The 15,008-nt window shown below is 37.4% G+C and overlaps 1 protein-coding gene across 2 annotated transcripts in view; it reads left to right on the plus strand.

Moving 5' to 3' along the window:
- Window positions 1-14,703, plus strand: part of SERPINI1 (serpin family I member 1) — an 85,044-nt gene extending 70,341 nt beyond the window's left edge. For both annotated transcript variants that reach the window (XM_012470941.3, XM_012470942.3), the window contains exons 6-9: window positions 1,019-1,116; window positions 12,283-12,369; window positions 13,695-13,784; window positions 14,387-14,703. In XM_012470941.3, the coding sequence (XP_012326364.2) occupies window positions 1,019-1,116; window positions 12,283-12,369; window positions 13,695-13,784; window positions 14,387-14,463 (352 nt within the window). In that variant the 3' untranslated portion in view covers window positions 14,464-14,703. The remainder of the gene's footprint in view (window positions 1-1,018; window positions 1,117-12,282; window positions 12,370-13,694; window positions 13,785-14,386) is intronic.
- The last annotated feature ends 305 nt before the right edge of the window (window positions 14,704-15,008 follow it).

Here is a 15,008-nt window from a genome sequence, read left to right on the forward strand (position 1 = left end):
GAAAACCAAACACCTCATGTTCTCATTCATAAGTGGGAGTTGAACAATGAGAACACCTGGACACAGGGAGGGGAATATCACACATCGGGGCCTGTCTGGGGGCAGGTGGGGACAAGGGGAGGGAGAGCATTAGGACAAATACCTAAAGCATGCGGGGCTTAAAACCTAGATGATGGATTGATAGGTGAAGCAAACCACCACGGCCCATGTATACCTATGTAACAAGCCTGCATGTTCTGCACATGTATCCCAGAACTTAAAATTAAAAAAAAAAATCTTCAGTGTAAAAGCACATAGTTTTTAAGATATAATATTTAACTCACTATCCATGGAGTAATAGTTTTTTTGTGATGATACCATGGGAAGAGGCTAATTTTTAGAGATCACTATAACCATGAAAATACATTTTTTAATGTAGTAGGTTTTATGTTCGCTTTCTCTGACTCGTAGGGAGCCGAAATGCTAAATGTATTCATTGTAAAACAGAATTTGGCTCTAATTTAACTTTGTCCATGGTATTGATGCGGGTGGGAGTCACAGATCGGTGGAGGGTTAGGAATATAAATTGACCAGGATACTAAGAAGAGAATGAAATAGCCAACGTAAATGTATGATTAGTCATCTCCAACTTAAAAATAATAATAAATATATAACTACTAGGTCAAAGGATTTAGAAAGCTACTCAATTACAAGTTTTACTCAGTACTATGATACTAAGTGATCATATGGTAATGATACTTGATCTCAAAACTCATTTATTGTACCATATATTACAATTTTGTGTCTGTATCATGTATTTTCCTACTTATGAGTTTAAATTCTATTTTGTTACATCATTCTCTTTGATGCCACCTCTTTTCCATGTTCAATCAGATACTAGTTGCAGTTCAAAAGCCAGTTTTAGCATAATTTACTCTCCATAACGCAGACTTTAAACATCCACATATATAACATTTTATTCTTGTCCCAGGTAACAATATGCTGTAATGAAATATTTTTCTCCCTATGTATTTTCCAGGTTCACAGTGGAACAGGAAATAGATTTAAAAGATGTTTTGAAGGCTCTTGGAATAACTGAAATTTTTATCAAAGATGCAAATTTGACAGGCCTGTCTGGTAAGAAATAAACACAAATTTTTAAAAATATTATTCCATAAGAGTTTTTTTTAAATAATGATGATGTTAAATCCTCTATTTAGCATGGAATTCTGAGGTAAAATGTAGTTACCACTTGCCAAATAAATCTAGCATGAAATATATTTAACCTCTACAGGCAAAACTATAAATATAGTCATAATATTAAGTTTATATTATCTGGTTCATGTCTTATCTTTGATAACAGATTATATTCTCTGGGAGACCTGTCTTATACAGCTTTGGATTCCCCATTCCATCTGACATAATGCCTTGTAGAGTAGATAATCAATAAATGTTTTGATTGACTATCTCAATACATCCCATTGTAGTAAATCATGTAAGAAAGAAAGAAGAGAAGATAAATGAGTGCCTGCTGTGGAGCTAGACCAAAGGTCCTTTTAAAAAGTAAAGAATACCCAGTGAGATGGTATAAACATGTTCTAATCCTTTGATCTAAAAAAAAAAACAGTGGGCTGGCATGGTGGCTCATGCCTGTAATCTCAATCCCAGCACTTTAAGAGGCTTAGGTGAGTGGATCACCTGAGGTCAGGAGTTTAAGGCCAGCCTGGTCAACATGGTGAAACTCTGTCTCTACTAAAAATACAAAAAAATAGCCGTGCATGGTGGCGGGTGCCTGTTATCCCAGCGACTCAGGATGCTGAGGCAGAAGAATCGCTTGAACCCAGGAGGCAGAGGTTGCAGTGATCCGAGATTGCGCCATTGAACTCCAACCTGGGTAGTGAAACTCTGTCTCAAAAATAAAAATAAATAATAAATAAACAGTTGTTTTAAAGAAGTAACTTGAAAGTATACCTGGCACATTGGAGTCTCTAGTAATTTATTTTAAATATTGCAAGAAAAAAATCCAATTGAATTATTTGATTCAAATACCCTAATTTTTTCAGAGTAAAAAAAAATCACAAAATATTAATAATATTAAAGCATTTATAATTTGTAAAATACTTTTAGAAGTATTTTTAAGTAGTTAACCCCATGAAGTTTACCATCAGAAAAAGGCAACGATGAGCTTAAGGCTGAGTAAATAAGTTACATAATGATGATTTTCATCATTTCCTTAGAAGAGAGAAAATAAAATACAATCTGTTTTCTGATGAGATAGATATATATTAAGATAAAAGAAACTCAACATGTAAGGCCTCTTTATATGCAAATTATTTAATCCAAATTTCCAAATAGCACTGAGAATGACAGAAGATTCCTTAGCAGTTCATCTGTTAAAGGAGAGAATTTCGTTTTCTTATCCTGAAGCAGCAGCCTATAGAAAATCAAGCTGGCCGAACCACAGCTTCTACACATGGAGTGTGAGGGTCCATAGATTCAATTCAGGGAAGCTGATGCCCTCCAACCCTGGAAATTGCATATAAATATGTACACACGATGCATGTGCACATATACATGTAGGTGCGGGAGAGAGAAAGTTAGTGTGTGTGGGGGTCATACTAATAGCTTTCAAGAAATTCTCAAGGAGGCTGTGATCAAAAAAGCCTTTTCCTCCCAGATTTAGGATTGAGCATATTGTTTTCTAAACAGCACTCAGCTTCTAGCAATGAGTTGATACTAATGTATTTGGTACAACTTCTAGCCCTTGTTCAGAGAGCTTACAGCCCTAAACACTAATAGAGCTTTTCTAAATGTCTACTATATAAATGTTCCTGTCCACATAAGAGAAATGAGCTTTCCCTGAGTAAATGTTTTCATGGCTTATATCCAAGCTCCTAGGGCTCTGCACTCTTCAATGGGGTTATCAAGAATGTAGCACTGGTAGAAATTCAAAAAATAATGTGGTATCTGCACCTGAGTCAGAAACATATTCATGGCTGAAGCTTTGCATAGTTTAACATTGTGATTCTCTCTTCTTTAGGAACTGAGAGAATCTGTCTTACCACACTGGCCAAATTCCAACTGGATAATTACATTCTGCTTTCTTAACGTGGCTCTATTTTCAGTTTGATTAGTGATTCCTCACTGTCTCACCCAAACATCTAAGCAGTTATTTCAAACAAATAGAGTATCTGCTGCCTCTCAGTCCTGAGGGAGTAGCAGTGCAGTGGCAAATCAATCATTGTGGTCAGTGTAGCTTATAATTTCTAACATAGTTGGAAGGTTTATAAGGTAATATTTAATTGCCTTTACTATACACAGAGACAATAGACCATAAATATGCTTTATGAATACAGATGGTTTGGAGATGTGAAATAACACTAGAATCTTCCAGAGAATTAATACACTCTCTGCTAAGTATCTGTTTGTTTGATCAACACCTCCATGAGAATCGAATCCTTCTCTCTGTCCTACTCACAGTTGCATTCCTGGTACCTTGTAAAGAACTAACATATAGTTGGCACACAGTAAATGTTCACTGAAGGGTAAAAAGGATGAGGGAAAGAAGACAAGAGGTTTCTTTGGACCCACATTACATATGGTCTAAGGACCACTTGTCCCATTAAACATATATAAGAAATCCAGTATTCGCCGTTCTCAAATACCGCCCAGTTTAGGTTTTCAGGATCACTTGATGAAAGATCTAAAGCAAACTTCCGAGTCTTTCAGTGGGAATTCTTTGATTATTACATTGTTAGTTTTGCTGGAGTCTTGGCAGCTCCTGCTTGCCATCCACCCTAACGAATCTATCCTTACATTCCCCATGGCATGCACACACACATTAATTTATGAATCATTCATTCAAAAACTATTGTTATGATTATAAAACTTGCCTCCTTATTTCCTCTAAATTCAATAACATTTATCTTTTCATCATTTATTTGAGCACCATATGCTCTGCTTTGTAAAGTTGGTATCATTTTCTCTTTTTTTATTTATTTAACTTTAGGTGCATACTGTATCTGGCATTTCTCCCCATGTTATCCCTCCCCACCCTCCTCTCCCTCCCCACCCACCGCTGTCTCTCCTCTACCCCCCAACTGCCCCCAGTGTGTGATGTTCCTCTCCCTGAGTCCACCTGTTCTCATTGTTCAACACCCACCTATGAGTGAGAACATGCAGTGTTTGGCTTTCTGTTCTTGTGTCAGTGTGCTGAGAATGATGGTTTCCAGATTTATCCAAGTCCCTACAAAGGACATGAACTCATCATTTTTTATAGCTATGTAGTATTCCATGGTGTATATGTACCACATTTTCTTTGTCCAGTCTATCACTGATGGGCATTTGGGTTGGTTCCAGGTTTTTGCTATTGTACACAGGGCTGCAATGAACATACGTGTGCATGTGTCTTCATAGTAGAACGATTTATAGTTCTTTGGGTATATGCCCAGTAATGGGATTGCTGGGTCAAGTGGATTTCTGTTTCTAGATCCTTGAGAAATCGCCACACTGTCTTCCACAGTGGTTGAACTAATTTACACTCCCACCAACAGTGTAAAAGTGTTATTTCTCCACATCCTCTCCAGCATCTGTTGTCTCCAGATTTTTTAATGATCACCATTCCAACTGGCGTGAGATGATATCTCAATGTGGTTTTGATTTGCATTTCTCTAATGACCAGTGATGAGGAGCATTTTTTCATATGTTTTTTGGCCTCATATATGTTTTCTATCATATGTCTAGATTTTTTCCTCTCCAAATAACATGATAACCTTGATGATTAGTGTTTGTGACTCTTAGTATCCTCCATGTATACCCAGGGAAAATATTTGCATGCATTTGGTTTCTACTTTAATGAGAATCTCATGATGTTTAGGATATATGAAGGCTTACCTCAATATATACGGGTTTGGCTTCAAACCACTGCACTAAAGTGAATATTGCAATAAAATGAGTCACATGAATTTTTTGTTTCACAGTGCATATAAAAGTTATGTTTACACTATACTGTAGCCTTTTAAAGGTACAAAGATATTATGTCTGAAAAAGTAAGGCATGTATCTTACTTAATGTAAAAATACTTTATTGATGAAAAATGCTAATAATCATCTGAGCCTTCAACGAATCATCAGATTTTTGTTGGTGGAGAATCTTGCCTTGATATTGATGGTTTCTAATGGATCAGGGTGGTGTTTGCTGAAGGATAGAGTGGCTGTAGCAATTTCTTAAAGAAACCATAAGAATGAAGTTTGCTGCATCCTGTACTCTTCTTTTCATGAAAGATTTCTTGTATCGTGCAATGCTGTTTGATAGCATTTCACCCACAGCACAACTTCTTTCAAAATTGGAGTCAGTCTTCCCAAACCCTCCCACTGCTTTATTAACTAAATTTCTGAAATAGTTTAAGTCCTTTGTTGTCATTTCAACAATGTTCAGACATCTTCACTAGGACTAGATCTCATCTCAAGAAACCACTTTATTCATCCATAAGAAGCAACTCCCCATCCATTTAAATTTGACCATGAGATAGCAGCAATCCAGTCACATCTTCAGCGTTCACTTCTAATTCAAGTTATCTTGCTGTTTCTACCACATCCACCGTTACCTCCTTCATTGAAATTTTGAACCTGTCAGTCATAGAAGTCAGAATCAACTTCTTCCAGACTCCTGTTAATGTTGATATTTTGATCTCCTTCCATGAAACATCAGTGTTTTTAATGGCATCTAGAATGCTGAATTCTTTCCAGATTTTTCTTTGCCTAGATTTTGGATCTGGGCAAAGAAAGTTGGTTGTCTAAACTGTGGAATGCTACTGATATCTGATGAGCAGAGGCCAGGGATTCTTCCTAACATCTGCAATGCCCAGGAGAGCTCCTCCGCAACAAAGGATTATCCAGCCCCAAATGTGAATAGTAAAAAGGCTGAGAAATCCTATACTGGAGAAAACATGTGGAAGCAGAGAAGAAGAAAAAAATTAAAAGGCAGAATGGGAACATATTGGGTCAAAAGACAGAGGAGTCAAGCTTATGAAATTGCTAAAAAAAAATAGAAAGGAAATGTAAAGGTAGAGAACAATATATGTATATATATAGACTTTTAAATGCCTAGAAAATTTTTGAACACTATCTTAGAAAGTGATAACAGCAAGCTGCCTCTGGAACATGGGACAGAGGCTTTAGATGAAAGAGGAATTTTCATTTCATATGCCACTCTGTAGTGTTTGGAATTATACCTTGTATATGTATTGCTTTTTAAATTAAAATTCTTACTTAAAAGTTAGAAAAAAATTTAAAAAATCATTAATAGGCCAGGTGCAGTGGCTCATGCCTGTAATTCCAGCACTTTAGGAGGCCTAGGCAGGACAGTCCAGGAGTTCAAAACCAGCCTGGGCAACATAATGAGACCTTGTTTCTAAAAAAAAAAAAAAAAAAAAAGTCACTAATAGTAGAAATAATTAATTTGAAATCACCCAGAGAATAATTTAGTACTATTGTTATACTGTTACTTTCTTAAATTATGTGATAAAAATTATATCTTTCTTCAAAAATAGCATATGTGATTTAGCAGTGGGGAAAAAATAAAACCTGCTTTGCTTTCTCTTGCTTCTGGAAAAGCAGAGCGACGAGATCTTTTGCTAAGACCTCTCCAGTCCACTCTTTCATTTTTTATTCCATGGCATCCACTCTTATTTCAGACTCTCATTACTGCTGCCGTAAACTATTTCAATAGCCTTCTAAACGGTTTCCAATCTCTCTCCAATCTAATCTGTTTCACCTATCACTGCCAAGATTAATCGCCTTAAAAACGCACCCTCAGATCATTCCAGTTCCTGTTCAAAGCCGGCCTTCAGTCGGCTGTGCCTCATCCACTGCTCAGCAGGGCACTGAGACCAGGATTCACTCTGGCTGATTCCATATACACAACTCCTGCCTCAGCCAAATGAAACACTCACTCTGTGTCTCACCTGTCCCCAGACCTCTGCCTTCGTGAAGTCTCTTCCACAAGAAAAATCTCTTGCACTGAACCTCAGCTTAAATATCCCAATTTCATCGAGGCATCATGACTACCCCAACCAGAAGTAATCATTTGTCTTAAATTTGTGATATCTTGTGCTTTTCTTTATGGCACGTATCTCATTTTATCTCATATTATTGTTATTTATGTGTCTAATATCCCCTGCCAGAATTTACACCCACCAAGACTCATTATTACACGTTTCCTATAGTGCCCAGCACTGTGCCTTCTGCTTAGTGCCACTGAATAAGGAGGTGAATCAGATGAGATGCTCAGCATTTATTACATTTATTTTTTATCTCAATTTGATGTCCATTGCTTTAGTTGGTAAATTCCATTAAGATAAAACACAGTAAAGGCTCTTACAATAAACATGGAATATAGAAACTGCTGAGAATCATTTTCTTCTCAGGCTCTATTTAAAATGCTCATCTACTTGCAGTGAGGATCCTGTTATAGAGAAGAACTATTTTTGTAATGGAAATGAATGAGTGTCAGCATTTGGATTAATAGATAATCCTCTTGGAAGGTGTAAGGCGAAGGAGAAAGAGAGTGCTAAATCCTTCAGTATCAAGTACAAGCTTTAATGAAGGAGCCAATAAAATAAAGGAATGAAGAAGACACACCAAGAGTCATATTCAGGTTAGACTCAAGTGCTGGCGATTTATGCTGGACCTATTTTTACCTCCAACCTTGTTTGTTCTCTTTCTTCTTGCACCTGTAAACCACAAGGCTGTATTTCTCTCTCATAGCCATAATTCCAGTTCTTCTCCTACTTTCTTGCCTGGATTATTGCAAGAGCTAACAAACTTCATCTTCCTGTCCCAGCTGTTTGCTTTTCTGATTCACCCTTCACAGCAGCTGCCACAGCTATCTCCTGAAATCAAAGCACTGTGTCCCATTACTTCTGGATAAAGTCCAGGATGTCTGCCATCATCATCAAAGCTCTTGAAATTATGTCCTCTCCTACTCCCCATCCTCCTCATAGCTCAAGCTCCAACTGGCCCTTCAAGACATCCCCACTGGGGATGTAAAGCTTCTCTCACTTTATAAATAGAATCCTCTGCTTGGAATGTCCTTCTTGACTTCTCTGACTTTTCACTCATACTAATTGTTCAGGAGCGAGCTGAAACGTCGCCACCTCAGAGAAGCTTGCCCTGACATTCTTCTTCCTTCCTAAATTGTTTACTTTTCCTTATCTGGAATCTGGTAGCACTTTCCACACACCTCTGTTAGCACATGTTTCATTTTCTCCTAGACTGTTGGTTTACATGCTTGTCTCTGGGATCAAAGCTATTCAAAAGCATAGACATCTTTCTGTCCCCAGAAAACAGAAGAGAATTTGGGGGGTGGGGGACAGGGTAGATACTGAGTGGGTTATTGCTGTGAGTAAATGTCACTGTACCCCACCTGGCTACAAGCATCGGGGGGTTGTCTCATAATTCCTGCTCTCCCAACTCTACACGGCAACCACACAGCCCTCCTCTGGGTCTTTAAACATGTGGAGTTTGTATCTGCCTCTGCACTAGCTTTTCCCTCCATCTGAAATACTCTCCCTTTACATCTTCCAGTGGCCGGCTCCTTTGTATTCCTTCAGTCTCAGCTAAGATTTGCCCTCTCAGACCCACCTTTCTGAATAACTGGTGTCAAGTAGCTCCTCTTTGCTGCCCCAGTCACTGACCGACATACCACCTTATCTTGTTAGCTTAGTTATACGTGCTATACTCTGAAATTGTAGTCATTTATTGATTTGCTTTTTTATTGTTCTTTTTATAATGTTTGTTTTCCTCTCATTAGGAAGGAACAGTTTAGTTCATCATAATATATCTAGTACATCGAGTGTCTGGCTCATAGTAGGTGCTCAGCACATGAATGAATGAATGACCAATAACTGAATATTTGTTGGTTCTGTAACAAAATCCATCCAGAGAAGCAAACAAAGAAATGTTATTCCTATCTTAAGAGAATTCAAATTCTAGGAAGTTTTATAAATTTCATGGGTGGGGCTGAAGCTAAAAATATTTTGGCAACTAAAGCACAGAGACACTTTTGGTATGCCAGGGTTCTGTTATGATACTCTCGTCATTTTGTTATTTTAAGTATGCCCTTGATGACGCAGAAATCTATTTAAATTGGCTGAGTTTAGGAACCGTGCCACAGAGGAAGTAGTGGCCTACACTTGCGTGATGACCATCCTACAAGCACGATGTTAATGTCAGACACTTAGAGCCTTTTGTGCCTTGCACAATACCTCATACGTAGAGGGTAATGAATAAATATTTACTAAGTGACTGAATGAATGCCTTTGTAGTCTTGCCCTGCTTTTTTCAGAAGAGTTTGAATTATTGCCCAGTTTTTCTCTAGGGGAACCTAGGGTTTACTGGCCCTGTTCCCATCTCATCCATTGTAAAAATCCTGGCTTCATGCTGCCTGGAGAAAAGTAGAACCAGTCATTTGGCAGCAATGTCTGCTGTGGCCAGAAGGAGAAGGCTGCTTGGTGCCAGTGTGCAGATTTAAAAACAAAAAAAAACTATTCGCCTTTGCTTGATTGATTGAGAGAATAGCTAACTTTTCTCTAACCAACAAGACAAGTTCATCAGTGTAAATCTCCTTAATACCCCTTTGCATTCTGATTCAATTTATCAGATATCTGAGTGCATACCTGGTACCTCACAAGTGTGCAAGGTGTTGTGAATGAGATAAGTAGAACGGGCAAAATCCAGGACTTGAAGAGTGTATGGCCTAGTAGGAAAGATGGTCTTGATTGTCTACTGCATGGGATGAGTGATACTGGAGGGCAAGCTAAGGGGCCATGACATTGCCTGTATCTCTGCATGACCTGATCTACTTCTAAGGTTTTGTGGCTGCAAACACCTTTGCTTAGACCACTCTCTGCGTATATTTTATTTAATAAGTCTCAACTCCTTGAAGTTTGTCTCAAGAAAAAAAAGGCTTCATTTTCTTTTTTTTTTTCCCCTTAGTATCTGTGATGTGATTTCTTTCTTTTTTTCTTTTTTTGTGAGATGGAGGGAGTCTCACTCTGTCACCCATGCTAGAGTGCAATGGCACAATCTTGGCTCACTGCAACCTCCGCCTCCCAGGTTCAAGCAATTCTCCTGCCTCAGCCTCCTGAGTAGCTGCTATTATATGTGCATGCCACCACACTGGGCTAATTCTTAGACTTTTAGTAGAGACGGAGTTTCACCATGTGGGCCAGGCTGGTCTCGAACTCATGACCTCGTGATCTACCCCCCTCAGCCTCCTAAAATGCTGGGATTATAGGTGTGAGCCACCACACCTGGCCTTCTTATTTGTCACATTTTCTTCTACTTATGTATCCAATGGGATGGTGTTTTACTAAAGGTTGATTGTCCTGAGGTCTCATTTACATGTGCAGGCATTTGCTATCCCTCACGTAGCAGTTAATCATGATATGGGAATCCACATGTTGCATTCAATCTTTGTTTTGCTGTCTTTGAAATAGATACAGTAGCACCGGTCTGCTGCATCCTGTTCTCCTTAGTCTTTTACTCAATCAGATTTTTAAGTCTTTTAGCATGTATGTGGCCTTTGCACTTTCTCCCTCTCTGTTGCTGTTCTCAATTTTCTCAGAACATCTACTTTAGATTATTGTCTTAGGTTTTATTTATTATAAGAATAAACTTTTTAAAAAATTTTCTTGAGACAGAGTCTCACTGTGTGTGCCCAGGCCAGAGTGCAGTGGTGCGATCTTGGCTCCCTGCAACCTCAACCTTCTCAGACTCAGGTGATTCTCCCACCTCAGCCTCCTGAGTAGCTGAGACTACCAGGCCCAGCTAATTTTTATTTTTATTTTTTTGTATACAAAAGTTGTATATATGTGGGGTTTTGCCATGTTACCCAAGTTGGTGTCCAACTCCTGGGCTCAAGCGATATGCCTGCCTTAGTGCTGGAACTACAGACATGAGCCACTATGCCTGGCCTATTACAAGAATAAACTTTATAGCCATAATTGTGAACAGAGCTGTGATCTTAGTATACATACATCAAATGACATTAAAAGGCTTTGCGTACCCAAAGTCTTATAATATGAAATAGTTAACCACTTTCATTCAATAGTTACTGAAATCCTGTCTGTGACAGTATACTGGGTTAAAGACTAGAAAACTGAACATTACCAGGAAACTCCCTCCACTAGGGTTAGTTCATTCTTTAGATCCAACTATATGCCAGAAGGCAAGGTTACTAAGAAAAATGACACAATTCTTGCCTTAAGGAAGGGAAGCATCAGTGCAAATATGACATATTAGAAAGGCTTCAATAGAATTAGTTTCTGGTTTCAATAGGAAAGAGTGGTCAGATCTACTTTAGTGATTTAGGAATTAGAGGAGAGCAGAAAAAACCCTCACAGAGCTAGAGGCTAAGCTTTTAAACTAGATTAGATGTCTTACTGTACAACAAAAGTTGAGGGAGGATCTAGGGAAACAAAAATACAGAAATGACAAAGTGTGCTACATTGAGGCTGTTTCAGTTCAAATACTTTGAAGCACAGCATATGGGGCAAAGAATGCTAACTGAAGAAAGCAAAGGCGGCCTTATGGAGGTCCTTATAGTTTATACTGAGCAGATATGCAGGTCGTAATATACTGAAGGTGAGGAGAGACGGAGAGCAAGCAGGAGAGGGGATAAAGTGTTTTAAGTAGGTTAGTGGCATAATTTGATTTGTATTTTGATAAGATCATCCTGGAGGAAGCATTAATGTGAACCGGAGGCAGTCAGTCAGGAGAGCAGTTCTGTACTGCTGAGTCATGACACTGTAACATCCATTGAAACTCATTCAAAAAGATGATTTGTATATGTTGCTGAGTTTAATTTTCTGATTTTTAAAGAACTTTATCTTCATGCCAATAGGTGAGCTTGATCTATGATTTTCTTTCTTATATTTCTTTTTTTTCAATTTTTATAGTAAAGTAAGAATACCCACAGATTAGATAGCTTTTATTTTCTTTCTAGTGCCTAGAACGATTTTACAACAGGCAATCCTATCTGTTCCTTGATCTGGTTTAAATCACTTGGAAAACCATTTAAGCTTGGAGTCTTTGATTTTGAGGGTAGAGAAAGTTTTTGTATACTGATTCAATTACTTCAGTGGTTACTGGATTATTCAAATATTCTATTTTTTTTTCCTTGACTCAATTTTATAATTTATACATTTCTATAAAATAGTCTAGCTAATGGCATATCTCTTCATTTTCAATCTTATTTTCCTATCTCTGATTTAAAAACATGTTTCTGATTCTCTTTTTGTAGATAACAAGGAGATTTTCCTTTCCAAAGCAATTCACAAGTCCTTCTTAGAGGTTAATGAAGAAGGCTCAGAAGCTGCCGCTGTCTCAGGTACTGTTTGCTAAAATCTCCCCTCTTCTAGATTTGTATTTTTAGAGCAATCTTGGGTGGGGAGTGGGGTCATTTTCAAAACCAAGCCAAGAAATTCACTCTGCTCTAACTTAGAAGTCAAGCAAATGCTGAACCAGCCGGAATTTTCTAAATAGAACGTGAAGTGTGAATTCACTCCAGTGCCCCTTTACCGGTAACGCTCATCTTCATTTTCTAATGAGAGACAGGAGGACACTGGCAGCTCTCTGAATATAGATTTTTCTGCTATCTATTTACACATTTTTCCTCATACCAAATCACTTGCTGAAGTTGATTCCTAATTTTTCAGCAAAAAGTTTTTGTTATTTTATTTTCATGGTTACATAGTAAGTGTATATATGTACGGAGAAAATGGGATATTTTTGATACAGGCGTATAATACATAATAATCACATCAGGGTAAATGGGGTATTCATCACCTCAAGCATTTATCATTTCTTTTTATTATAAACATTTCAATTATACTTTTCTACTTATTTTTAAATGTACAACAAATTATTGCTGATTTGCAATCACTTTGATGTGCTATCAAATACTAGATCTTCATTCTATTTAACTATATTTTCGTACCCATTAACTGTCCCAACATACCCCCCCATCACTGTCACTGTTAGGATAGTATTTTCAGAAGGAAGTAAGAGCACGGTAGTCTCAGGCATCAAGACAGCTTGAAATCTCAATGTAATCTGGACTTTCTTTTGACAATTAACCACACTGCAGCAAGTATATAACAATCGTCTTATAATGAGGATCTCGGGGGAATTCAGTAGCCCGGTCGTGTGTTACCCCATCGCATCTCTCACTGTAACATTTTCCCTTTTATCACTGCCATCCTGACCACCTACTGGAACCTGATGACTTGCTATGTAAAAATACCCACTTCAAACAAAAGAAATCATGATTTGAAAATATAAAGAAATGGTCTTCAGTTTTTGTTTGGGGATTTTTCTTTATACTTCCCTTTCCTTTTACTCAAAAGTCATTTTAGTAAAGACACACATATTTATGTGAGGCTGAGAATAAAAATTGCATAACAAGCAGAATAAATTGTCCTATTATTTTTAGTGGAGTAGAGGGAAGAGACTGTTTTGATCGTGGTGTGTTTTTTTGTTCTGTTTTGTTTTTTTAGAAGATCAAGTAGAAATGTTAACCCCTATATAATTTTTCTCCAGTTAAGTATTTAACATCTTGTTTCCTGTAAGTTGTGGATAGACACAGATGGCTTTGGGGAATCACTCATCAGTCCCTGCACATCCACATATAATTACTTTTTCTCTGCGCTGTAGGAATGATTGCGATTAGTAGGATGGCTGTGCTGTATCCTCAAGTCATTGTTGACCACCCGTTTTTCTTTCTAATCAGAAACAGGAGAACTGGTAAGTTTATTATGAAAACAAAATTTTAATAGCCCACAAAGAACCTCTTTTTTAAGTGGAGATTTTTTTCTCAGTAATCATCATGTAATTTCTTTTCATAATTTTATTTATTCTTTTTCCTGAGATTGATCAACTGAATTATCAGATAATTTATAATGTGGAAATAATTTTTTTTTAATGAAGATAAGGCTGGATGAGGTGGCTCAGACTTTAATCTCGGCACTTGGAGTTCAAGGCAGGAAAGATCACTTGAGGCCAGGACTTTGAGCCCAGACTGGGTAGTGAGACCCCATTTCCACATAAATAAAAATTTTAAAAAGTTAGCCAGGCATGGTGGCACATGCCTGTTATCCTAGCTACTGGAGGTATTTGGAGTAGGAGGAATGCTTGAGCTCAAGAGTTCAAGGTTATAGTGAGCTCTGATACAGCCACTGCACTCCAGCCTGGGCATCAGAGCAAGACCCTTTCTCAAGAAAGTAAAGACAGAAAGAAAGAAAGAGGAAAAGAGAAAGAAAGAAACATATTTTCATTAATTGTAAGTAAGAAGGGAGATAAATATTTCATTATTTTGTTCACCCCCTCTTTTGTTTACGTCCAAACAGGTACAATTCTATTCATGGGACGAGTCATGCATCCTGAAACAATGAATACAAGTGGACATGATTTTGAAGAACTTTAAGTTACGTTATTTGAATAACAAGGAAAACAGTAACTAAGCACATTATGTTTGCAACTAGTATATATTTAGGATTTGTGTTTTACAGTATATCTTAAAATAATATTTAAAATAGCTCCAGATGAAAACAATATATGTAAATTATAAGTCAATTTGTCAAGGAATGTTATCAGTATTAAGGTAATGGTCCTGTTATGTCATTGTGTGTGTGTGCCGTTGTTTAAAATAAAAGTACATACTGAACATGTGACTAGATCTATTTTTTTTTAGAAGTCATAATACAAATATATCTCTTGGTGAACCTTGGAATGTTTCTGTACATCTTAAATCTCTTATAATTTGCAGGGTCAAAACACCAACGTAAAATGCCATTATATACCTACACATAACAAGCAATAGCAACTGAGGTGAAGACAGGTACTCCACAAAAATTCTGTCATTTCTTGGAAATAATTGTATAGTGTAGGCAAAAGAACACAAACTGAACATCTTCCATATTGCTTAATGACAAGACCTGTTAGAGAAAAAAAAAAACAACAGATCTATGC

This window comes from Aotus nancymaae, unplaced genomic scaffold (assembly GCF_030222135.1).
Source record: "Aotus nancymaae isolate 86718 unplaced genomic scaffold, 86718_ANA_hifiasm-v0.15.2.pri h1tg000019l, whole genome shotgun sequence".
In the NCBI taxonomy this organism is placed as follows: domain Eukaryota; kingdom Metazoa; phylum Chordata; class Mammalia; order Primates; family Aotidae; genus Aotus; species Aotus nancymaae.